This window comes from Toxorhynchites rutilus, chromosome 3, assembly GCF_029784135.1.
Source record: "Toxorhynchites rutilus septentrionalis strain SRP chromosome 3, ASM2978413v1, whole genome shotgun sequence".
Lineage (NCBI taxonomy): Eukaryota > Metazoa > Arthropoda > Insecta > Diptera > Culicidae > Toxorhynchites > Toxorhynchites rutilus.
This window is the reverse complement of record NC_073746.1, coordinates 238,426,430-238,453,514: the sequence shown is the minus strand read 5'-3', so window position 1 is coordinate 238,453,514 and position 27,085 is coordinate 238,426,430. Positions and strand designations below refer to the sequence as shown.

The window sequence follows — 27,085 nt, the reverse complement described above, 5'->3', positions numbered from 1 at the left end:
AAAAGCAACGAAGACAATCGATGCACTGACACGAATCATGCCCAACAACTTTGGCCCAAGCAGCAGCAAGAGGCACCTCTTGGCTAGTGTCTCCTCATCGACACTACGATACGGTGGTCCAGCCTGGATCGCGGCGTTAGAAACTCAGCGGAACACGAGGAGGCTGAATAGTACGTACCGGCTCATGGCGATGCGAGTCGCGAGTGCGTACAGAACCGTGTCAACAGAAGCGGTCTACGTCATAGCCAGGTTGGTCTCCATAGACATCATCTTGGCGGAGGACAGCGAGTGCTATAGGAGGAGGGGAACCAGAGGAATCCGGAAGCTAATGAGGGCGGAGTCGATGGCTAGGTGGCAGCAAGAGTGGAGTGCGGCGCAAAACGGCAGATGGACGCACAGGCTCATACCGACACTAATGGGCTGGGTGAACAGGAAACACGGAGAGGTAAATTTCCACCTAACGCAGTTTTTGTCTGGTCATGGCTGCTTCAGGCAGTATCTGCACCGGTTCGGACACGCAAGATCGCCTCTTTGTCCGGAGTGTGGAGATGTGGAGGAAACACCGGAACACATCGTTTTCGAATGTCCCAGATTCACCACAGTGCGCGAGGGGCTGCCTACCCTTCATGCTGGGAGCATCGTGGAGGAAATGTGTCGTGACGAGGGCACCTGGAACGCAGTAAACAGTGCAATCGTACATATCATGTCCGAGCTACAGCGGAAGTGGAGGCGCGACCAGCATGCGGAAAACGCCTGACCATAAAAGATGAACAACTGAGACGGCTGTAGTACCGGATAGTACCCCCCGAGAGCCGCCGTGACGGAGTGCGCGTCATGTTGGAGGGCACTACCTAATCGGCACTCCGCTGGGAAGAGAAATCCTGCGAGGGTGACCGTGACGGGGCGCGCGTCAAGTTGGAGGGCGCTTCCTAATCGGTGCACGTCTCGACAGGTGAGAAACCCCGCGAGGGTGATTGTGACGGGTTGCGCGTCAAGTTGGAGGGCAATTCCTAATCGGTACACGTCTCGACGGGTAAGTGGATGCCAGCGAAGAGGACGTAAGAGCAGCGAAATGAAAAGCGGATAGAGAGGAAAAAATATTGAGAAAAAGGGAAGGACAACGCTAGTCAGCGTTGAAAACTCGAAGAGTGCATGAGCACAGCCACCCCCTGAAGTAGTCGCCTAGATGTGGTCCCAGGGGGAATAAGGCAACGAGTAAAGGGCTTGGTTTTTGTGGGTGCGATCCCCACTCGACGTCTGGGTTAACCCTTCCCAGATATGGCTGGTAGAGCGTTCCTCACCTCTATAAAAAAAAACGCTATCTCCCTCTACCAACTCGACTATATCATTCCATTCTTCCCGGTTCAATTGTACTCATTGAATTTTGAAGTGACTTCGCCCAAAACCAATTCGTTCTTCTCTTTCTCTCTTCCATGTACGTGTGCATGCATCGATGTTCGTGTTCAACATGGTTCGACATACGCTACAGGTAACGCGAGGACCTTTATAACATACTTGATAAATGTCTAAGTTGGGGGTCTCCGTAGCCACATTGGTTGCGCGTTCGCTTAGTAAGCGATCGATCGTGAGTTCAAAACTCAGGGCCCCCATTGACCATCTTTGTGTTGTTACAGAATAACTACGTCCACGCAACAATCATCAGCGATGGAGATCGATCCACGGTCGAAATAAGATCGATTCATCCATACAACTGCTCTGCTCTGCAAGAAACATCGGGCTGCTGTTCTATAAATAACTCAACAATGGATCAACGACTGTCTCCGCTGTCCAGTCTTAACTGGATAATGGAAGAACAGATAGAAAACTCTTACGCCTAAATGGCTACTGTGTAAATTTGTACCATTTGCAATGGTATAGAAGGGAATACTCTAACGCCGAGAAATGGCAACTGTGTAATGTGCTAATTATAGATATGATAAATATGTGACATGTACACGATTAAAATTCGGCTCTGTTACAGCTAAAATGCCAATGAGCCTAAAATAAACAAAAGGGATAAAAAAAAAATGTCTAAGTTCGTTGGTTTGAATTCACGATGGGTTGACAATGAACCGTCCATTGATGGGATAACTTCTTTGTTGCATCAGAAATCATGTTTTCGTTCCTCTTTATATGGACGTAAAAGAAGATTGCATACGCGGGTATAAATTTAGTGTTATGGGGAAATGGAAGTGTGGATTGAAATCAGTTGAATGAAGAGGCAGATTTGTATTCATTAGTCGAGTCAGTTAAAATAACCACTGACTGGACTAGTTCACCAGTCATCATCGCTAGTCAACGCTAGTCAATTGATTTTCTAGTCAAGTCCCTTTTTGTTGTGGGTGACTGTCGAAGCAGTTCTAGTCGAAGCGAAGCTGCGGAGAGCAGAGTCGGTCTTAATTTTTCACCTTCGAAGATTTCGGGCCCTGATCAGAGGAGCATTTAATCGCAAATCGTACCAGAAGTATAAAATGGTACGCTACTCTCAAAATGAACGATTCGCAACGGTTCGTTTTCAATTTACAGCAATATTTTTTAAATTACAGATGATTTTCTCAAATACTAGAATACTAGTTTTTGACACTTATTTGAAATCGATTCGAAAAATTTAATTTTTTTTTGTAAAAGTAATCAAATAACTTAATAATTTAATGTTTTTTTTAATTGCAATGCGATAATTACTTATTGAATTATTCTTAATGGAAGACAACAATAGAAAACAACAACACATTCTTTTTCACTTTGATGGACTTGAAAATTGAAGAAAAATATATATGTTTATGCGTTGACATTTAGCTATTGAATTACTACAGTATGAATTGATCTACATAGTAACTCATTCGATCGAAGTTAAAAAATAGTATTATAACACAGCAAAATTCTAGATCATTTACATGAAACAAGGTCACTCGGATAACAATTAATCGGATGGAACATTTACCCGAATGAGATAAAAAGAAAGAAATATTCAAAGAAGATTAAAATTTTGTTAAGAGGGGATCCAACTTTGGAAAGTCGACAAATAACGGATTTTCGTAAATTTTTTTTTCGAATGTTGAAATTAAGCTTGGGTTTTGGACGCTTTGGTGGTTAGTTACGGTATAATCGAAAATGTATTGTTTTAATTTTTATTGGATGCCAATATAGTGATAATCATGCTGTTGGCAGATGGGCGCGTGGATGCTCTCTCTAAAACTGATGGTACGTTTTTCTCAAAATCTAGTGGCCCGATCTGGCTGAAATTGGAATGAAAAACTTTAAAAAATAAATTATCTAAATTGTGGAGCAGGCTTTTTTTTTATATCTCAATTTTTAAATTTTTTATAATATTTTAATAGTGCTTTTTGTTGAGAAAACAGGCAATTTTGACGTAGGACTACGTCTTCTATATCGGGGTGTAAAATCAAAGTTTCGAAAACGAAAGCGTTACGCCGGAGGCCGAGATTTTGAGTGTTAATAGCTCCTAAACAACTGAACGAAATGGTATGATAAACACTGCATTCGAAAGATAAAATGTCTACGCGTTCTATACTTGTTACTTTCTGATCCAAAAACTTGTTTCAATAGTCTTAAATTTGCTTTCAAAATAGGCTATTGAAATCACCAATCGGTATATAAGCGAGTGCCGCTCGGAAATCCACTCAGTTCTAATTGAACAGCGATTGGAGCATGTTGTCGCTGTTGTGGTGAAGCTCTTCATTTATCATGAAAGCGCGGATGAACGGTGTCACCAAGAGCCTGTTTGTGCACCTTAGGCCAGAAGGGAATCCATCAGGAGGAGAGTGATGCTACAAACGGTTCCCCGGGAAGATCTCGAAGCAGCCGCTGCACACACACACATACACGCACGGAATTCTTTCCGTTTAGATGCCATTCAGCATCGAGAAAGATCCGGAAAATAATCTGCCAGTTCCTCTAGGAATTTAAAAATACATTCATGTGAAAGAGTTTATTTGAATGTTTTCTATCCATGTAACACTGTGACCAAATATGTTTCAATCAAGTGCTATTAACAGATGGTTATCGAGTTAGCATTAACCACTGGTGGGCTTCCAGTATCGAGGAAAATGTGGAAATATCTAATCGTTACTGAAAATAATCTGCCAGTTCCTCTGGGAATTTAAAATTACATTCATATGAAAGAGTTTATTTTAATGTTTTCTATCCATGTAACACTGTGACCAAATACATTAGGTATTGTGATTTTTCAATCAATCGCAATCAACAGGATAGCTTCTGAAGATTATTCTTCCCCATCAGTAGGATATTTCCGTATCCAATATTGGATGCATAAAACCTTGTGCCCCAACGTAACGCTCTCGTTTTCGAAGTTCTCCAAATATTCATTCATTCAGAATGAATTAGATTCAACTTCATACAAATGATCTCTAAATCAACGATAGTCCTACGTCACCCTTGCGGTTATACCATAGATATAACCCACTTCCTGTTTTTTATTCGAGTGGCCGTCGTTTTGGAAATTTTTCGAATTTTTAAAAACCGCTACATAACAATTTAGATGATTCGTTTTTACTTTTTTACAACCCAATTTAAGCCAGATTCTAGTCAGAGAGCATCCACGCTCCCAGCTGCTAACAGCATAATAATGAGGAAATGAAATGGATATCCGGTAACTATCCGATATTCGGTAACTATCCGATATCCGGCTTATCCAGCCAATATTGATATTCGGCCGGAAACCGGATAGTGACCTACTATCCGACCGGAAACCGAATATTAGAAGACAATCAATAATTTCTCATCAACAACAGTTAAATGGGGGTCTCCGTAGCCACATTGGTTGCGCGTTCGCTTAGTAAGCGATCGATCGTGAGTTCAAAACTCAGGGCCCTCATTGACCATCTTTGTGTTGTTACAGAATAGCTACGTCCACGCAACAATCATCAGCGATGGAGAACGATCCACGGTCGAAATAAGATCGATTCATCCATACAACTGCTCTGATCTGCAAGACACATCGGGCTGCTGTTCTATAAATAACTCAACAATGATCAATCAACTATCTCCGCTGTCCGGTGGTTCAACTGGATAATGGAAGAACAGAAAGAATACTCTTACGCCTAAATGGCTACTGTGTGAATGTACCATATGTAATGGTACAGAAGGAATACTGGCGAATGACAACTGTGTAATGTGCTAATTATAGATATGATAACCATGTGACTTGTACACCATTAAAATTCGACACTGTTACATCTAAAATGCTAATGAGCCTTAAATAAATAAATGGGATAATAAAAACAGTTAAATGATACTTTTTTTGCGAAATTAATTTAATATCAACTCATAACATTAATTCATAAAGTCTGTTACTTTTATTATAAACTTTTCAACAGACCGATTACGCGTTTTTCTTACACCAGGCCAGCTCAAGAGAGCAGTTTTTCACTGTAAACACAACTGCAAGGAGCTGAAATATAAGCTCTACCAAACGAAGAAGATGATTGCGATCGATTCGAAATGTTTTTCCATAACAGTCGATTTCATTGGCATAGGATTTTTTCCTGAACTATTTTCATTTGCCACTTCGTTTAAACTGTCCCAAAAGGTCCCAAACTTCGCGTGTAAGGTTTAATTCAGTTTCGTCTCTTTTGTTTCGTTTAGTTTGAATTATGGTGAAATAAGATTATCATCCCTGAAGACAGTTCCACGTTTTGTAATCTTGAATGAAAATTGATGTTCTTGACGAATTTCATGACAACTCGACTGATCGTTAGCAGCACCATCTCAGATGGAAGTGAAACGTTGTGGGTGTGAACACCTGGGTCTTTTAAGTAACTTTGCGTACTTAAAATATTCAAAAAAGAATTAGAATAATTTTTGAAAAAGATCAAAATATTTTTCTTGATTCTTCGAAAACTATAATGCCTCCAAAATTCTAGTCAAATGATGAAATGTAGGGAATTTTCATAAAAAATACCAATTTTTTTTATATTTCACTGAAAACAAAATTATTTTATAAATTAAAATGCATTTTTCTGTAATCGCCGCAACCTTGCCAGAATATGTTTCATTTCCGACTTTAAACAGCGCACATAGACTGTTCAGAGCTGTTACAACTTGTGAACTTTTATATCCAGCAAAGGAGTCTGAGATCTCACAGATTCCTCCGGAAACCGTTTTCACGAATTAAGGATACAACGAACCAATGTCGAGTAAGTGTCGAGAATTCAATAGACACAGTATACGTTTTAATCTCGGATTATCTCGCACATCACTTAGGAAGAGATACATTTCTTCAATCACAAATACTCCTTCTAGTTATTAAGTTTTAAATTATAATTTAGTATGTAAGCGTTATTTGGGTTCTGTATATTCGTTGATTTGTCTAATGAATAAATAAATGAATGCATAAGACATATACTTCTAAAATTCCTGAACAAATAATTTCCTAAATAATTTCCAGCAATTCGTCCATACATCGGAAGGTGAGCATATTCACAAGGAAAAAATACAACTAATATCCTAATTTTGTTTAACGATAGCGATATAGTGTAAGGAAATTATTTAGGTTTTCATTAAAAAATATCAAAAAAATTTTAGAAGAAAACGCATTGATTTTTTTTTTAATTACGATTCATTTTTCTCGGAAACATAAGTTTTTAAAATTCTGAAAAAAAAGATACAATTTTCATAATTTGTGGCTAAAAATGATTGTGAACGTACATAAATTCGAAGTTTCGAAAATTGATAAAAATTCGATGTTCCACAAAATTCATCAAAAATAGTTTTAATATCTTGGACTGATTTTTCAAATTTTCTGCATGACTATAAAAAGAGTACTTTTTTTCTCAGCATATATTTTTTTCACGTTTGAACATTAACCGTGAACCGTTTTGTCTCATGTTCCGATATTCTTTGAGGTATAAGCCACATTTAAACATCATTTACAGGCATTGATATAGCCTATAATTTAAAATATGTGGAGGCGATCTGGCGTAGTGGTAACATCCATGCCTCTCACGCTAAAGGTCACGAGTTCAATTCTCACTCCCGACATTCTTCCAAAAATGGAAGTAAAAGTGACGAACCAGCCAAATGAGTTGAAAGTCACTATAATACAGATAAAAAAAAAAAAAAAAAAAAAAAAAAAAATTAAAATATTGAACATTTGCAAAAAAGTGACAGTCAAAACCAAAGATAAAATGCTTGCGTTAGCAAATTGCGAAAAAACAAGCAACGTTAATTTTTCAGTTTTTGTAGTTCTATTAATTTTTGTGTTTGCTTTTTCTCATGTTAAGTTCTAGAATCTACAATAAATGAATGAAAAAAAAGGATATTTTATGCAGAAATATTCATTAACGTTAGTATTGAAGTAGTGTTCGGAATTTGAATCAAGTTTCTTTGCATGATTCAAATTCCGAACACATAATTTTAAATGTAGATTTACTGAAGTTTAATGTTCAGTTTAGGCTATATTTTAACATCATTTACAGGTATCAATACATCCTATAATTTATAATATAAAGCATTCGCAAAAAAGTGGCAGTTAAATCCACTGATAAAATGTTTGCGTTAGCAAATTCCATAAAAGACAACCATCGTTAATTTATCAATTTTTGCAGTTTTTTCAACTATTTTGTTTGCTGTTTTCATATTAAGTGCTAGAAAAGGGACCATAATAAATGGATAAAAAAAAATATTTTGTGCAGAAATATTCATTAAAAAAATTAGTACTAGTGTTCGGAATTTGAATCATACATAGAAACATGATTCAAATTCCGAACACTTCATTTTCAATGTAAATTTACTAAACTTTAATGTTATAAATAATTGCATAATGAAAACCTTAACATTCTTCGGTTTATAGGCTTTCGCTTTAATTTGATATATCGATCATTTGAATCGGTCCAGTAGTACAAAAGTTATGAATTTTTTAAACAAATGCATTTTGGCTGTTCGGAATTTGAGACAGAAGTGTTCGGAATATGAATCAGTGACATAAATGGTGTTCGGAATTTGAGACAAATGTGATTAATGTAATTTTTAGTTTTTCACCATGAAAATATATTTGTAAATAAATTTTTGTGAAGTCAAATGAAAAAGAAGGTTCTATTGTATCCAAAAATCGAATTAATTACGCGAAAAAGTAACATTTCGAGTAATGAGACACTGTTTAATGGCCATCAAAGCTTGAGCGTTAGGAATTTGAGACAAAACGGTACTCTATAACTCTTCCGAAGACACTATTTTGATACTACTCATAGTTTTTGAGATATAAATTATCAAAAATTTCTCTTACTAAGTTCGATTAGCTCATTTGGGACTAAAAACTCATAATTCCTCCAGCCCAAACGGAATACAAGCTTTCATTCGAATCAGACTCATGTTTTGTCATTTGTCGATTTCATTTCGAATTGCTCTATGACTTCTTTCCAAAGACATGAATAGTTATCAAAGCTGCTGTTCGATTTTCCGAACAGTTATTCCTCATCGGGTTATTTAATTATGGGAGCACAGTGTGGCACATTGCACAGTCTAGTTGAAATATCACTTTCTCCATATTAAGAGCACTCAATTGTGATACAAAAATATTGATGATAATAGCCCTATACTGCCCTTCTACGCATAGTTGTTCCATGTTACTTTCTGACAATTTTCATTTTTCTCCATAAAACGATGTTTTTATGCATAATGGTTTGTTCCTAGCTTTTTACGAAACATCATGCCCAATTGTCCCATGTTGATATTCAAATGAGATATTCTGAAACTTTGCACAGGTCATTTTTTTAGGCCAATAAACAAAATGTACATGGTCGGTTTTTGAAATTTGACATGACCATTTTCGCTGCCACCCTAGTGTACACCTTGTTAGCGAATGTCTAATAACATTGAGATTCATATTTTTCAAAGATGTTGCAGATCACTCACTAAAACGATGTTTTTATGCATAATCTTTCGGAAAGACACAACAAATTTATTGTTTGTTCTCAGTATTCCAAAAAACAACATCAAGTTCAATTGACGTTCTAAGCACAATAGCTTGATTGATTTAAGTGAGGGGAACTTCTCACATTTCATTAGACAATAGGTTACTGCTTATAAAAAAAAAACCGGTATAGTGCTAAAATCGCTGGTCTCTAAGGCTGAGGGAATTATACAGAATTGACAAGTTCCCTTATGCATATCGGAGTGCGGCAAGTAAAATGCAACTTTGTAAATGGAAATTATTTTCCATTAATTTTTAGACAGCAAAAACCATCTGAGGACACATATTTTTCAGTGTGATTTGTATAAAGCCTAGTAATAATCAAATAATTATTGATAATTTACTCTCATATGTAGTTTGTCTAAATCACTTTTTTGTTTGGAAAATGTTGCTTTTTCCCCTCCAGTAGTCTTCGATACACAAGACACTGCATTCTGTTAACTTTGAACAGGTTATGCATATTTAACAAACTTCAAAAGAAAGAATATGCTTTCTGTGACAAAATATGTGTATTACTCGAGTTGATAGTACATTCAGATTTATTCCACCTTCGGGTGCTATTTTCTTTATTGAACGAATGCTACAGTCGGAACAGAATACAACACTGCGCGATATTCAAAAAACGTAATGCTACCATTCCGGTGGAAAATCGTAAGAAAAACAAAACCGAAACACCACGCAAAACACACCCCCGCAAACAAAGATAAATCTACTCACCTGATCATCGCAGATCAGTCTACACGAAACATAAAAAAGCTCCTGAGCTCTCGCGCTCGGAAAGCTCACGCACGCCAGTCGCACTCAGAGAGAGGGAGAGAACGATCCCCAAGGCTTAGTCGATCAGTGGTTGTGTTTTAGTATCTGCGCTTAGTAATCGGCGGTGGGCGCCAGAGAATGATAGGCCGAGCTTTTTATTTTGTTTTCTTTCTTCGCCCGCTGAAGCTTTCCTTCGTCGAACGCTCGGGCAGGTGAGTACGAGTGGTACGAAAAATCTATATAAAAGTATAAGGCATTCAAAATTTCTTCTTTATTTGTTGTACAAAGGTGCTGCCGAGCGGTGTTTTGTTGTGAGTGAGTTGCACTGTTTGATTGTTCTGTGACTGGTGAAGGCTTCGTCGAAGCGTTTGGAAACTGGATGATTGTGCAAGTTTCAAGTTTGAGGGAGAAAATGTGACTGGACACGCCAGGACTAGCACTAGTACGGAGAGATTACTGGTGACACGCATGATTTTACGGAATTCAAGTGAACTGTTCAGTGTGGCACAGCAGTGTTTTTTTCTTATTTTTTCAAGATGCTGTCTTCATTGACGAGAAAACGATTATTGCGGTTGATACAGTGAAAAATGAGCAACTCTTTGTCAATAACATACGATCGAAAGCAAATGTGTGAAGTGAATACGGTCATGCCGAATTGTGAGAACACGAAAAGAGATAAAGTCCAGCGAAGGAAGCATTGTCGAAAATTTAGAAACATCGATAAAAAATTGCCCAAGGCCGAATACCAGAGGCAGTTCGAGTGTTGAAACATCGAAAAGTTTGCATAGCTCGACCGTCGGACTCGATTGTATCATTTTTTGTTCAACCAGCAAAAAAACCGGAAAGATGTGTTTCGTATAATGTTACAGCGTGGTATTTTTGGATGAATTCAGTTTAACGAATTGTATCGAGTGTGGGAATTAGAACGTATTTAAATTCGTTATTCAAATTTGAGGATAATGTTATATGAAGCAATATCCTCATTATCTCTGTACTATTTTGCAACAATGAATTTATATCATTGTTTTCTCCGCTCGTACAAATTTGTGTTGAAACAGTTGTTTGGGCATATATCAAACGAAGTGCTCATTGAGAACATTGCAGGAAAACAATGACAATATTCTTTTTCAACTTTTTCAACTTTTATTGTCTCAATGCGATAACTATAATAGTGAACAGATTCATAACGTAAAAGGATTTAAGCATATGGCAATGAAATGTATTCGAAGAGCTCGTAGACACCTAGACATTCTTATATTAGATATTTTTTTCATCATTTTCTGTCGTTCACATATTACTACCTCATTAAAGCATTAGTTTCATACCACAATAGTTATCTTTTACAGTTGCTAGTGTTACTTTAATCTTTCTCCTATTTTCTACTTTCTGAAAGACCTGGATTATCAAATGGCTACCTCTCTTCTAAACTATCATCTTAAATATAAACAGCATCTGTTACTTTACACGAAACAGTGTCTGAATTGTTCGAAGCTAAACTTTTTTGTTTTCCCAGTGTATTGTAACTAGTGCCGATAAATCGATAAACATGGAACAACACTATCAATGAACACCAGTGGAATGAACATCAACATCAGCTTGCCATGAAGTTTATTTTTCGTTTGCATCTTCATTTTCGTCATGATATTTGTAACGTCGAAATTGAAGACCATTGCGTGTTAGTGAAAATCAAAGCATAAAATTCGACGTCAACTAATTGAGAGTGAAATCGATTAATGGTAAAAGATGGCCATTCGTCACACAAAATTCTTGTTTTTGGCGACTTCGGCAATGGAATGTATAGTATAACTCTTGCTATATCTTATGAATTGGCCGGAAATGACATACAGCTCCAATTATATGGGCAATGGGTGACAAAAACAGACGAGCGGAAAACGAACATAATCTTGTTTTGATTTCCGGTTTATTGATACTGGCTCTAAATGACCTGTAATGATATAAAACCCCAACGATATGGGTATAGGATGAAAGGGCTTCAACAGCAGAAGTCGAATATCGTATTCCGATGCCATTTTGGAAAAGAAGATGGTGGCTTCCGGTTCATTGAAATGGGCCCTGGAAGACCGAAAACGGAGTTAGTGAAGTGGAGTCACACAAAGAAAGAGTTAGAAACTGAGATCGTGTTAGAGCAAAATGGCGGTAGTAAAAGAGCATAGAAAGCGGAAACAGAAACGGAAACGAACCGTACCTCTCACGCTAAAGGTCGCGAGTTTTCACTCCCGACATTCTTCCAAAAATGGAAATGACGAACCAGTCAAAAATAGTTGAAAGTCACTATAATAAGTATAAAAAAAGAATCGGAAACGGAACGCTCCACGCCATTTAACGCTAAACGTCGTTCAACCGCTCAACACCGCTGATAATAACCTGAAATTATTGACAGTATCGAAAGTGCCTGAATGCAGGTTTTTCAAAATTCGTTCATGCTGTTTTCGATCAATGTACCAGACAAACTTCACGCTTCTCGACTCTTGTGTTATGCTCATTATGACAGATATGGTGTTGAGTTTCTACAGAAGAGAATTCGTCCGACACTGGGAAAAAGTTCATTCCTTCATTCGTGAACAAATTTTGATAATTTGTGGCACTGATTGGAACAACTAATGAAGTTCTTCATATCGCAACAGAATGAAACTGAGTAAATTCTCTGATGTCACACTACAAAGTGAGAAAACTGGACAATATTAATCTCATGGATCCTTGAGCACTAAACTGATTGGACAATCGAGCTTTTTTTTCTACTCTCATGGAGTTACAGGGCGCACAGTTACAATTTGAAATTGACGTCCATGACTAGATAATGTGCACATATTATAATTATCATTGAAACTCCGCCGATTACCAATTTAAATTTCTCCGATTTACAAAAATTCTGTAGCAGTCCGACGGTTTTCCATGTTATTGCAAATTCCATCTTTGGAACTACCCCCATTCAAAGTTGCTATAATTTGTTTTTACAGAAGACATCGCTGAAATAGTACCACAACAACTAAAAAAAGTTAAATAAGAATACGCCGACAAATATCGTTTCTGAAAATTGGAAACAAACAAACACAATCGAACAAAAGAAGAAAGAGTGATTACGGAGTTGATTCTCATTAGAAAGTAAAAAGAAGAACAAACATCGAAAAATGCATTACCCCACAACGAACATAAGGAGTCTGATTGGCTGCTTAGCGATACTCGCTGGAACATCTTGGGCTGCGTATGAGAGACGTAAGTAGTTTGAAATCTTTTTGACCTAACTTGAATTATTGCAGTGCTTTTCGGAGGCGAAAAAAAACTCATCGCTCATATTTCATTATCATCTCAAAATGTGACATAAACTTTATTTCCACGTTATTTCAATAACAGTGGATTTGAGAATCATTTTAAGTTTTGTGGTTTGTGGTTGTAAGCCTCAAAATCTTTCGAAATTAACTGCTCCGATTTTGCACACATCTTTTATATTTTCCTGTTTTTCTAAAATATTCAGACCCGCATATTTAGCCGTAGACGAATTTCATGCCAACTCGTCTTAGAAGTTGGCGGCACCATCTCAAATAGCAGTGAAACGTTGTGGGTGTAAACACAAGGGTCTTTTAAGCAACTTTGCATACTTGAAAACAAGACTACTTTTTGAAAAGGACCAAACAAAATTTCTTTATTTTTTAACAAAAATTTATAACTCAAAAATTATAAAACTGGTCCTGGTCAAAAGATGAAATGTAAGAAACTGTTTAAATTTTCATAAAAACATACCCAATTTTTTTTTAAATTAGACTGAAAGAAATAAAAATTGGAGCACTTTTTTATTCAAAATGTTTTTTTTTAAATTCTCAAAAAAATATATGAATACAATCTACAACAAGTCGTCCATAAATCCGAAGATGGGCACTATTACAGGGATAAAGTTTTTCTAACAACAACTTTTTCACTTTTTCTTTGAAAAAACTACAATTAATCCTAATTTTGTTTGAGTCAAGAGAGCGATATAGTGTATTCGACAAAGTTTTAGATCTTATGAAAAAATATGAACTTTTGTCGAAGAGTTCAACTTTCTATCTTTTATAGTTTCCGGAATATAAGGAACATGTGAATCGCGATAATTTATACATAAAAATGTTACGAGATGAACATCAATAGTATTTTTCAAAGAAAACATGAAAAAGTTGTCATCAGAAAAACTTTTTCCCTGTAAAGGTACCCATCTTCCGATGTATGGATGACTTGTTGGAAATTGTAAGGGCTTTTTATATCTATTTTTTCAGAATTTAAAAATCACAACTTTTCGAAAAAAAAATTTTTTTTCAATGATTTTTTTTTTCAAAAATTATTTCGTCCCGCCTAAAATTTATTTTTTGCTATCAACACTTTCATACATTCAAGTTTTCCTACTAAGCGAACGTCCAATTGCAGAACTATTCATTGGTTGATCTTCTGATTGACCCTTTACAATAACCTTTTACTATAAATTTCCTAGTACTTCTACCAAAACTCATAATATAAAATTATTTTCAGACACAACTCTCGTTCATGATTCTTCAATTATTCCCAAATAACATGTTTGTCCGTTACATGGAATGCATTTTTGATAAAGAATATATAATAAAAAGAAGACAGCTCAAACCGGCATATTTCTTTCTCGAGTTTTGCGCTTACCAACACATTTGGCGATTATTTTTTATTTATATAGTTAGAAGTCATAGGAGTGCGTTTTTTCACTTGAAGGTTCATTTCCACTTTCGAACAAACATGAATTTCGTTAGCGCTAACATCAGATGAACTAAAAACGCTTTTCAATTCAATTTTCCTTTAGAGTATTCCGAAAATTTTCAATTGTCATGTTGTTAATATCGTTGGTGAAATATGTGTAATATTTTTATGGGAACCTTCTTCTCCTTCCAAAGGAGTCACATTATATTCCCTGTATCTAAATCCTCACATTCCAAATTTGGTTCCATTTGCTTTTTACTATTAATTCTCGAGTTATGCAGAAATTTGTGTTTTGTTTGTATGCTTCGGAAGAGCACCTTGAGCAAAACTTTCACTGTAGTATATATTAATTAAAATGATTTTGAAATTCATGTAAAACCCTTGATCTCTTTCTCTTCGATAAAAACGATTGGAGTGGATACATTCTGTATGAGCTACAGTGAGGTCGACTCCTTTCAACAATTTTCTGGATAACTTAATGTCCTTTCCCTGTGCCAAGATCGAATATTTCCCAATGTTTCGACTCACTTATCAGTCACAACCGTTCTCTACATGCTACAAAGCAGACCCAGATTATGCTCCGTTGCTACTTATGCCAGAACACGTTCCACCCACCGAAAGATAAACTTTCACCCTCATCTTCGGACTCGTATCGGAATACCAGCGTCGAGCGACTGCTGATGACCTTAACCCACAAGACTCCACACGGCTACGACAGTTAAATAAATGTGCCAGCTTTGCAGAAAGTAAAATTATGTGCGTTTCACTCAAAATTACACCACACCCGAAATGACAATGAAGCGTCAATGTCAGCCCAAAGTGTACTTTACCCGTTAGTACTTTCGAATGTTTGTTTATTTTTTATTACAACCTTTGAAGACCATGTCTCACCGGACGCTCCGTGGAACGTTATTTCAGTCGGTTGACTTCCATAGGAAGCACAGCGTGTGGTAATGTCTAACGGTTTTCAATTGGTATATCAATTATCCCACAAACCTCATAATTTTCCAATTCTCACAGTGCCCGAAACAATACCAATCCCCAGAAAAGCCCCCTCTCTCTCATGGTGATGTCGAGTACTAATGAACAGTGACGAAATTCCCGCAAAATACTAACGTCATGGCCGCACTGCACCGAGGGCATAAACTACGCCGCTTTGCAAGCGCATGTTGTTAGAAACACCCCTCCTCCGAAGTAAGTGCATCGGCATGTTCTCCATCAGTCAGCCAGCCGCCGACGCCGTCGCTGACAGGGGTTTGCCACTACTATGGGGCTACAGCGCTATGGCGAAATGGTGGTTATTTCGGTGAGTAAGCGAATTCAAACACCACCACCGCTAGCCGCCGGAGACCACAAGAGACAGACGGACGGACGAACGGAAACAATTGGTTCATGTGTACTTCAAGTACCTTGCCACTTGTGCTCTCGGCTGGCGCTGAACTCGCCAGGTCCCCCCGTTCGTTAACATTGTTTAACTTTTCATGAGCAAATGTTGCGCAAGACCGTTGACCTACACACATTATCTGGACACAATGCTCTTGCACCACGGCCCTTCTGTATATATTGCAGAATGGAAGCAGTTGTGTTACCGTGTGGGAAATCCGGTGCGCCGCGGCGTGGGTTTACAAATGTTTAGGACAGCCCGAGATGAATAAAACTAGAGACGTGTTATTTGCCGGGAGTTCATAATCTAGTAGACGAATTTCATTCCAGCTCGTCTTAAGAGTTGGCAGCACCATCTCAGATAGTAGTGAAACGTTGTGGGTGTAAAGACATGGGTCATTTAAACAACTTTGCATACTTGAAATATTCGAAAAAGAATTAGACTACTTTTTGAAAAAGGCCTAATATTTTTTCTTATTTTTTTACAAAAATTTGTAACTTAAAAACAATGATACCTACAAAATTCTTTTCAAAAGATAAAATATAGGAAATTATTTACATTTTTACAAAAAAAATCCCAAAATTTTTTTTGGAAAAAAATTCGCTGATAAAAGTTATTTTAAAAATTAAAATTCAAAATTCCCAAAAAAATATATACGAATACCCCTTACAATTTCCAACAAGTCGTCCATACATCGGAAGATGGGCACTTTTACAGGGAAAAAGATTTTCTAACAACAACTTTTTCATGTTTTCTTTGAAAAAAAACAACTAATCCTAATTTTGTTTAAAGTCAAGATAGCGATATAGTGTATTCGATAAAGTTTTAGATCTTTTCAAAACATGAACTTTTGTCGAAGACATCAACTTTCTATCTTTTATAGTTTTTGGAATATAAGTCATTTTTGTATGAAGACTCCTGTAAAAAAAATGTCTTGCTCGTGACATTTATGTGTGTAAATTCTCCCATTTGACATGTTCTTGACATGTTTTAAAGTAGAGAAAAGTTAGCAGAGCATGCAAATTGCGATAATTTATACATGAAAATGTTACGAATTGAACATTAATAGTATTTTTCAAAGAAAAACATGAAAAAGTTGTTGTTCGAAAAACTTTTTCCATGTAAATGTGCCTATCTTCCGATGTATGGGTGACTTATTAGAGATTCTAAGGGCTATTTGTATCCGTTTTTTTACAGGAGTCTTCATACAAAAACGTCTTACATCACTTTATTTTAAATGTAAATTTACTATACTTCAATGTCATATGTAATTGAATAATAAAGGCCCAGACATTCTTTGGGGTATAGGCTACATTTTAACATCATTCACAGGTATCGATACAGCCTATAATTTATAATATTAAACATTTGCAAAATAGTGACAGTCAAAACCAAAGAAAAAATGTTATCGTTATCAAATTCCGTAAAAAACAAGCATCGTCGATTTTTCAATTTTTGTACTTGTTTCAACTATTTTGTTTGCCTTTTTGCATGTTAAGTGCTAGAAATGGTATGAATCTACAATAAATGATGAAAAAAAAGATATTTTATGCAGAAATACTCATAAAAATTTGCATTGATGTAGTGTTCGGAATTTGAATCAAGTTTCGACGCATGATTCAAATTCCGAACACTCCATTTTAAATGTAAATTTGCTGAACTTCAATGTTATAAATAATTTAATAATGAAAGCCTCAACATTCTTTGGGTTATAGACTTTATTTTAACTTCATTTACAGGTATCGATGCAGCAAATTTCTTGAAAAACAATCATGGGTTATTTTTCTGTTTTTGTAGTTTTTTCAACAATTATGTTTGTTGTTGTCATGTTATGTGCTAGAAACGGTAAGAATCTACAATAAATGGATGAAATAAAATTATATTTTATACAGAAATGTTCACTAAAATTGGTGTTCGGATCTTAAATAAAGTTTCTACGCACGATTCAATTTGCGAACACTTCATTTTTCAATGTGAATTTACTGGACTATAATGTTATAGATAATTTAATATTCAAAACCCCGAGATTTTTTGGGTTATAGACTTCATTTTAGCATCATGTACAGGTATCGATACCAATATAGCGCCCTTGGTCACGAAACCATGTAAACAATGAGAAACAAATACAATCAATAATTACAAAAGCAAAAACCAATTTTTTTTACGAACATAATATTTTTCCAAAAAAGACTAGCTAATTGACTTTAATTTAATATATCGATTATATGAATCGGTCCAGTAGATTAAAAGTTATGATTTTTTTTAAATTGTATTTTTGCTGTTCGGAATTTGAGACAAAAGTGTTCGGAATATGAGTCAGTGACAAAAATGGTGTTCGGAATTTCAGACAAAAACGATTAAACATATTTTTAGTTTTTCACCATGAATATGTATTTGTAAATCAATTTTATTGTAGTCAACTCAAAAAGAAGGCTCTATTGTATCCAAAAATCAAATTTATTTCGCGAAAGAAAGCTTAAGTGTTTGGAATATGAGACAAAACGGTATTTTTTTTCAAAGAAAACATGAAAAAGTTGTTGTTAGAAAAAAAATTTCCCTGTAAAAGTGCCCATCTTCCGATATATGAACGACTTGTTGGAAATTGTAAGGTGTATATATATATTTTTTTGGGAATTTAAAAAATACGTTTTTGAGAAAAATGAATTTTAATTTTTAAAATAACTTTTTTTCCAGCGAAATTTTTTCCAAAAAAAATTTGGTATTATTTGAGGTATGCAAAGTTGCTTAAACGACCCATATCTTTACACCCACAACGCTTAACTACAATCTGAGATGGCGCTCCCAACAGCCAGTCGAGTTGGCATGAAATTCGTCAGTAAATAAAAGCAAGATAAAGTAAAATGGTAGCAAAAAATCCATTGTATAATAATAATTCCCTTAATAATAATAGTAATGATACAATATTACCAAACTACCTTCCAATCGTAGAATTTCTGGGAATTTTAATTGAAAACATCCGCACATATGGGTAGAATACGGTGTACGTCGCGCAATACCTTCAGTTATTTGTTTTAAATCAGTACAAAGCGGTGTGTGAGTGAGTTGAAATAAAATTAAATATAATGAATTTTTGAAAACAAATTTTATATTAGCTTTTAGCTACATTCGCCAAAAAAGGCTTTGCCTCAAAGACTTCCGATAATCTCCGTCTGTCAACAAGATACTGATTAGTTACTCATAGTGAATTTTAAATCGTAAGATACAGAGATTTTATTTATCGGATTTTTACCGACCTTTGATTTTCGGATAACTTTTATTATGATGTACTCTATTCTTCTTTCTGAATAACGCCAGCTTTCCTAACTGGACAATCATATCTATCCACAACTTATCATTTTGGCGTAAAACTGCCGTATCTTACAACATATGAGATGACACCATCGAATGTAAAATCTATATTTCCCCATATTAAAAGAATTCTGCATAAAAAGAACATCACTTAACACCTTCGACGCCCCGTCACCCAGGTATGGGTGACACTTTCCTCGCTCGAATTGAGTAGGATTTTTAGAAGGTATTTGATAGAATAGGTACCTAAATATATAGGATATGAAGAAAAATAATAAAATCATAACCATAATATTATACTGTTTTTTTCCAATTCATTTATTTAATTGCATGAGCTTTGCGGAGCCACTAATTCATGATTTGTTTATACAGAATTTCAACTTAAATCTATGTTTAGTAGGTTTCGACCGATTACTCGCGGTTTACTCGAGGTTAGAGGGGCAACAAATTATTATAATGTTTAAATGTTTATACTATACTTTTTATTAACTTATAGTACGGATGGTTTGTACTGCAGTTTTTTGCAAAACCCATATACTATGACTTTGGCATGTGTTATTGTCATCAATTCGTCTTCAATTGAAAACAAACATTGCTAGATCATGTAAAAGTTATCTATAAACTAAGTTTGATCTTCATTTAATAATTTAATCGCAAGTTGGGCTCTGCAAGAAACTCAAAAACGTCGCGTTGGGCGTCGAACGTGTTAATCGAGGGTAAGGTTTGAAGTTTCCGGCATGATAGCGAAAAACAACTTCTTTGGTTTTCATTAGCTTCATTTATAACAAAATCTGAAGGGCATAAGCTTCCCACAAAAGCAAAAATTCGATTTTTATGATTTTCCAGACCGGGGTCCCCCTTTAAGCTTGAAATTGGACCGGAGTGCAACAATTTCTGCGGAAAATCGGATAAGGAACGAATCGAACGTGCAGAGATGCGAATGTCAGAGGCGGCAACGAAAAAGCGACAGGAAGATCACCTTTCAAGCGTTGGAAGACAGTTTTATGGTCCAGGGATTGACGATGTAAAATAAACGAAATAAATGTATCTAAAATTTAAAACGCGTTTTTCTCGAAACCATGTTTTGCAAACTGGTAGGAGTTCTACCTCCGGAACGGTCCATCCGATTTTGATGAAATTGGTTTTCCCAGATTCTTCACTAAAATTCCTGTCATCGTACGAAGGATTTTTTTTATATTTTTGAAAAATAATATTTTGTTTTTGTAGTTACTGATTGTTTTTGTTTTTCATAGTTTACATGGTCCCGGGACCGAGGGCGCTACATTTTTTTATATTTGTTCATAACTGAAAACTGAAAACTGTTTTTTAGCACAGCATATCTAAAATTCAGAGAGTCGTTATTGTTTGTTCCTGAGTTATGAATTTTCAAGGTTAACCGATAGTACGAGAAATCATTTTTCCCCATTCTCCAAAAAATGACTTTTTTTGAAAATTCAGAACTTTCGAGCTGGGTCTGGGTCTATTCAGGGTCTATTCACGAATCAAATAGATAATTGGGCTATCTTGTGAGATATATCTCAAACCGATTGGAGACTGACAAAATTGACTAAAACATTCTGCTAGATGTTGTTACTATAAACCGTCGGCGATTTCATGATGCTCCAAATCATGATATTATTTTTTTTTCCCAAAATATATTTTTTTATTAAGGCACATGTGGCGTTAGCCAGACGGGGCCGGGAGTCCAATATTTTGACAAATTTTGTCTTACAACTATGTTAGTAATATGTAACCGATTACTCGCGGTTGGCTCGAGGTTAGTATTACAAGTGTTCTCATAATTGGTATGTTGCAGTCTTCGATGCTCTATACGTGTGCCCGACACGGGCTACTTCCTATTGGGATGCAGCTGACCATTAATCAGCAACGCTCCCTAGTCTGTACCCCATATCTAGCGTGATATATTATGATTGCATTAAATTCATGATATTATGATTGCATTAAATTTATATACTCTGCATTCTCGTACCATACCTTCCGTACCGACTCACAAACTGAATTCTAAATATTCGCCACCCATCGCAGCTGTTTCTAGCTTTTTTCATTCGTAGGAAGTGATTGCATTTCCACCCCATAAGCGCGCTTCAGAACGGAATGATGGAATTTGAAATCCACACGTTCCGAAGCTTCTGACAGCCTGCATTGGGTCGATGTTGAAATGCACTCGAGCACTCGATGCAATAATACACAGTATCGGTGAAGCTTGAAATGTTGAGGTTCATTGATGACGTATTGGACGCAAACTACTACTGAGAGTACGTTGAGTACTATATTTCGTCACCATGGTGAGTGTTCATATTGACTCTCGAAAAGACCCAACAGCGTGGTACCTTGAAAGAGATGGTCTACTGGTTTCTGAATCGTGACGCCGCAAAACGCTGAGCCCCCTCTGAGGCAGCAAAGTGCGCTGACTGGGTAATAGTGGGCTTATGTGTTTGCGTGTTGAGCCTACCGAGTGACCTATTTTAAAATGCACACATAGTTAGTATTTATAAGGTAACTTGGAGAGAGAGAGAGAGAGAGAGACTGAGAGTGGTCTGTTCTTTGGTTTTTGACGGCGACAGGCGTGTGCATGATGAGAAGTTCGATTTGTAAACGGTGCTCTGCGCCTTGGCAGGTCTGACAAAGTGAACCGGCAAGTTCGATGGCGAAATGGTAACGGAATCCGACTGGCAAAGGTTTGCAAAAGTCTCAACGTTCATTAAATGCGATGCCTTGGCTAGTCGATCTTCCGATCAGGGGTGTTTATTGATTCGAGCAAAAGTTTCAAATCATTAGAATTTTCACTCTGGCTGAGTTATTATCAGAATCATAACATGTAATTTTATAATTTTCTTCAAGCTATTCTTATGAATGAAACTTGGTTCGAAAGCTGGTTCATATTCGATCGGTCGTTATTCAAAAAAAAAAAGGTAGTTCACCATACGAACTGATTGCAAACGAACTGTTTGGACACGAATGATGTGCAGCTGAACTGAACACATGTGGAAAGCAGATTACGTTGGATGAAACGGATAAATAGAACGAGAACGATTGGAGAAAATTAAAAAGATATTGTCATTCACAAGCAAAATGCATGTAACGTGTGACATATTTTGTTAATGTCATTGCAATTAAATTTGATTCTCGGAAAAGCTTTAAATTTTTAACTTGATGAAATCCGGAGAAAATTATGAAATAATATTTAATGGGAAAGCAAATTGAAAAAATATTTTTGAGTTGTTTTCAATCCATTGTTTGGCCTATTGCGTTTTCGTGAATTGTTCCAAAATGTTTGTAAAAATTAAAAAAATGTCATTACCAATTTTTTTTCTGATTGAACTACTGTTAAATATGAGAGACGATCGTACATTTGTGGAGTGACAACGCGTTAACACTTTCGTCGCCCCATCACCCAGATGTGGGTGACACTTTCCTCGTTCAAATTGAATAAGATTTTTAGAAGGAATTTGATAGAATAGGCCAGAGTTATAAAATTTTTTTTTGTTTGTTTCGGACTCTGTTGCCTCGAACTGGCTCTACATTACAAAGTACGCTACGGAAGACGATTCTGTTGCTTTCATTTGAAAGATGAGAAAATTTGATACAGGATATAGTAGTGGAACATCTAAATTAATGGATTTTAATAACATTTTGAAAGTGAAAAACTTAAAAGTTAGTAATTGTTAATGTATTATTATTAATGTCATCCTGATTTTTTTTTATTAAACTGGATTGTTTCTATCAATCAAATTGATGCTTTCCAACCGCTCTACAATTTGTTCTTTGACACCCAACTTCTATCTATCTTAATTTGGCTGCAATATCGATATAATTCATTCTTAGTGAAAATTCAAGCAAAATCTTCAAAAATCACGATTTTTACCCCACTGTATATGAATTAGTCACTTGAATTACACCTTAACGTTGGAAGGTTACATTTCTTCTCGAAATAAGTCATATTTGAAACATAAAAAAAATATTTTTTTTTAAACTGTATATAATCGAGTCCAAAATTGTATATAATCGAATCACATATAATCGAGTCTGTATATAATCGAGTCCGACCTGTAATATGAACTTGGCATATGTTATTGTTATCAATTCGTCTTCAATTGAAAACAAACATTGCTAGATCATGTAAATGTTAGCTACAAACTAAGTTTGATAATTATTTAATAATTTATTCACCCTGCATGAAACTCAAAAACGTCGCGTTGGGCGACGAACGTGTTGACGATCATAGTGCGCTGACTTGCAACATCGTCAAAACACTCTGACAAACTATTTAGCATCAAAGAGTGAAGAATTTTTTTTGTCGGTTTATGTTTTGTTGCACGTTATCTGGTGGTAATGTTGCAATGGTAGTCATAGTAACTCAAATATATGTAGGAACAGTGACAAATTGCAACTCTGCATATAACGCTGCGTTTCAATATTTGGTTTTTTTACATGTTTTCGTGTATATATGCTAGTGTTTTTATATGAATAATTTGCAATTGGAGATCGATAAAGAATATACGCGACAAATAATGACTTATATTTCCGGCCTTATTGATTCTACAGGAATTCTCTCGGTTACCTTCTCAGGTTTCTCAAATATAACTTATCAGGTTTACCAAACTTAAATTTCCACCGTCGCGATTGGATGTCGAAAAAGACACGTGCGAAAAAAATTAAATATCCAGTCCAATTAATTGTACAGGTTTTCCTTCTCAGGTAACCTTAAGATAATTTTTGTCGTGTATGACACATGAGATTTTTAAGTTACGCCGAGTAGTCGATAATTGACACAATCATATCACTTACCTCAGTAGAATCAGCAGTCGACCTTTCCCCACTAACAATCATCCCTTCCATGATAATTGCTATGGAACCGCGTTATAAATGCGACCCTTCTAGCCTTCGGGCGGCGATTGTCATACTAACATTCCTGATGGTGTGATCGCAGAGATCACGAGTTCAATTCTCACTCCCGACATTCTTCCAAAAATGGAAGTAAAAGTGACGAACCAGCCGAAATGTGTTGAAAGTCACTATAATGGAGAAAAAAAATACAAACTTTTCTTCCCTTCCCCTGTTGACTGTAAGGACGTGGCCGGCGTCGTTATTGAGTATTTAAAGCTCGAATCGCCGAAACTTGCACAATAAGAATGGTTTGCTACTCCCAAGCATCATTCAGTGTGTTCTTTATGCAACTTCGCTGGTTCAGGTCAATCACGGAGAGCAGCTACAAAGTGTACAGTCTACCCTAGCTCAAGCTAAAGCTCTGATTGAACTACTGTTAAATGTGATATTTAATTGAGGTTGAGACCCGTCATAAAACACAAAAAAAAATGCGCGAATTAACTAATTACATACAATACTGTCGGGTGAGAAACATATTTTACATACAATTTGCGGTTTTTAAAGAAGAAGCACCTTTGCTTTCCCTAGTAATTAACAGAAAAATAATTCTATACAAGTTAGAAAATGTCCTATCTAATCTAACGATATCAATGCTAGGAAACGAAAAGTTGTGGTATAGCTTCATACTGGGTTCCAGCTAATATTCAATGTTCAAAAACGGTTCAAATAAACTCACCAAAGTGAACTGCGTTGCCCATCTCTACTCCATGGTCTGGTTTTCGTATTCGTTCTCACATGTTTTTTTCGTGACGAATAAGGGGAGTCGATGTATATTAAGAGTTATTCTACATTTGCCGATAATAAGCACTTATCAGGACTAAAGGAGAGGTGGTGAGTTGGAATATGGCGACACTAATAGAGTTCCCCAAAGTTTCGTTTCAGAAAGTTTCGGATATCTTATCAAAAAGTACTAATGGGTTCATCGAGTCCGCTACAGTTCCCCAAATCCACTTGTCCATTGCCCTTTCCTTTCCCTGAAAATAAACGGTATCCGTTGGGATCAGTTCACTACAGAATACTCACAAACTTCACGAGGGAGTACTCACGGTCATGAAATATCTAATTTGCATCACCTGTCAATGTAATTATTACGAATATCCACAAGCAATGTTTCAGACAAGAATGATATCACCAAGGAAAGCTAGCTATTTAAACTTAGGTTTAAGAATATACTGTAAGATGATGCCTTCTTCTCATATTCAACTAAATTAAATAAATTAAATAAAAAGGCAATCGAACAATTAATATTTCTGTAGGAACGGTTTTATCAATAAGAATTTTTATGTACATTTATGAACATCGATACAAGAAAACCGAAGAATGTCGTGTGTTTCGTGTTGATGTTGGAATATTTGTCTATCTGATTTTTTCAACAGTTTACTATTGAAAATAGATAGGATTGATAAGTAATGATTACACCAAGGTTATTTTTTACGAGGGGGATACGTACCTCGTAAAAAAAACCGCGTAAAAAAACGCGTTAATTGGAAAATCCGCGTAAAAAAATCATCTCACCTAATGATAGATATCAAATGGGTCTATCCTTATGTATAACGGAAGTAAAAAGTTAAGTGTTGCTCGCTTCCGAAAACCCGTAGTTTTTTCCTGCAATTTCGTTGGTTACTGGTAGCTATAGTTCGGTCTTCCTCACGAATGAGGTCATCTGCTATTACTAGAAGATCCCCTAGTTATTTGTACACTCTTCTGCCGATGCACGTGCAGTACCACTGTTGGACCGTCCAGGGCTAAGTAGACAGGGAAAGACATTCACGAATCGCTGCCCGTAAAAACCCCGTCCCGTTGTACGCCCGGCGAGCTCCCCGTTACCCAACACCTAAAATCCACGTAAGAATCGTGATAAGTTGCGGCACTAAGCGCTAAGCTCCGTTACAAGCACTAATTACCGTAATATGCTCTGAGGGAATATGAGAGAAAAATGTGAGCTGAGAGAGAGATGTTATATTGCACTGGTCTTTTTTTATGCGAGTACCGCGTAAAAAAAACCGCGTTAATTGGAAAATCCGCTTAAAAAACCGCGTTAATTGGAAAATCCGCGTAAAAAAAACCTCGTGAAAAAAAACCGCGCAAAAATAACCGCGTAAAAGAAAACCTGGGTGTATTTATTTCTGCCCTTACAATTCTTACAATCCGTTTGAAGTTCAATTCAGTTCATAGCATATGAAAGAGTTAAATTTACGGAACAGTTACAAAATCTCCTCAAATTCCTACGTAAGTTTCCGTCCGTGCCTCTAGGTTCAGACCCTTACACTTTTTGTACTGATCATCAGTTCTTTGATATTACCTCCAGAAAGTGTGACGCAACCTAATAAGATTCACTAAGACTTCACTAAGAGATCAATTGATTTTTGTTCTACGTGTACTCGAAATAGCTAGTCCCACTATTTTCGAGCAATAAAGGGTGTGTCACATCAAATTGCATCACGGAAAAAACGCTGTAGAAATTCGCCCAGTAGACCGATCCTTTTGAAAATTTTAGACAGTAAAATATAAACTATTAAACAACTTTTGGCATTTTCTTTTTATTCATACTTCGAGCCCAACCCCGTATGCTCGCACCTTCCTCTTTACCCCGTCCATAAGGTTCTGTACAACGACAGGTTGTAGTTTTTTTTGAACAGAAATCCATTTTCTCTTGAAGTCCGCCTCCGATTTGACAACTTTTGGGTTCTTCCGGAGGGCCTGCTTCATAATCGCCCAAAATTTCTCTATTGGGCGAAGCTCCGGCGCGTTGGGCGGGTTCATTTCCTTTGGCACGAAGGTGACCCCGTTGGCTTCGTACCACTCCAACACGTCCTTTGAATAGTGGCACGAAGCGAGATCCGGCCAGAAGATGGTCGGGCCCTCGTGCTGCTTCAATAGTGGTAGTAAGCGCTTCTGTAGGCACTCCTTAAGGTAAACCTGCCCGTTTACCGTGCCGGTCATCACGAAGGGGGCGCTCCGCTTTCCGCAAGAGCAGATCGCTTGCCACACCATATACTTTTTGGCAAACTTGGATAGTTTCTGCTTGCGAATCTCCTCCGGAACGCTGAATTTGTCCTCTGCGG

General features: G+C 36.4%; 1 protein-coding gene across 2 annotated transcripts in view; it reads left to right on the top strand.

Annotated features, from left to right (window-relative positions):
• Positions 1-9,894: 9,894 nt before the first annotated feature.
• The window catches only part of LOC129779601 (circadian clock-controlled protein daywake-like), a 36,776-nt gene continuing 19,585 nt past the window's right edge, over positions 9,895-27,085 (top strand). Inside the window, exons 1-3 of one of the 2 annotated variants that reach the window (XM_055787168.1) lie at positions 9,895-9,918; positions 9,995-10,017; positions 12,685-12,940. In XM_055787168.1, coding sequence (XP_055643143.1) covers positions 12,856-12,940 — 85 coding nt within the window. In that variant the 5' untranslated portion in view covers positions 9,895-9,918; positions 9,995-10,017; positions 12,685-12,855. Of the gene's footprint in view, positions 9,919-9,994; positions 10,022-12,684; positions 12,941-27,085 lie in introns of both variants that reach the window. The other variant, XM_055787167.1, reaches the window with a different exon arrangement.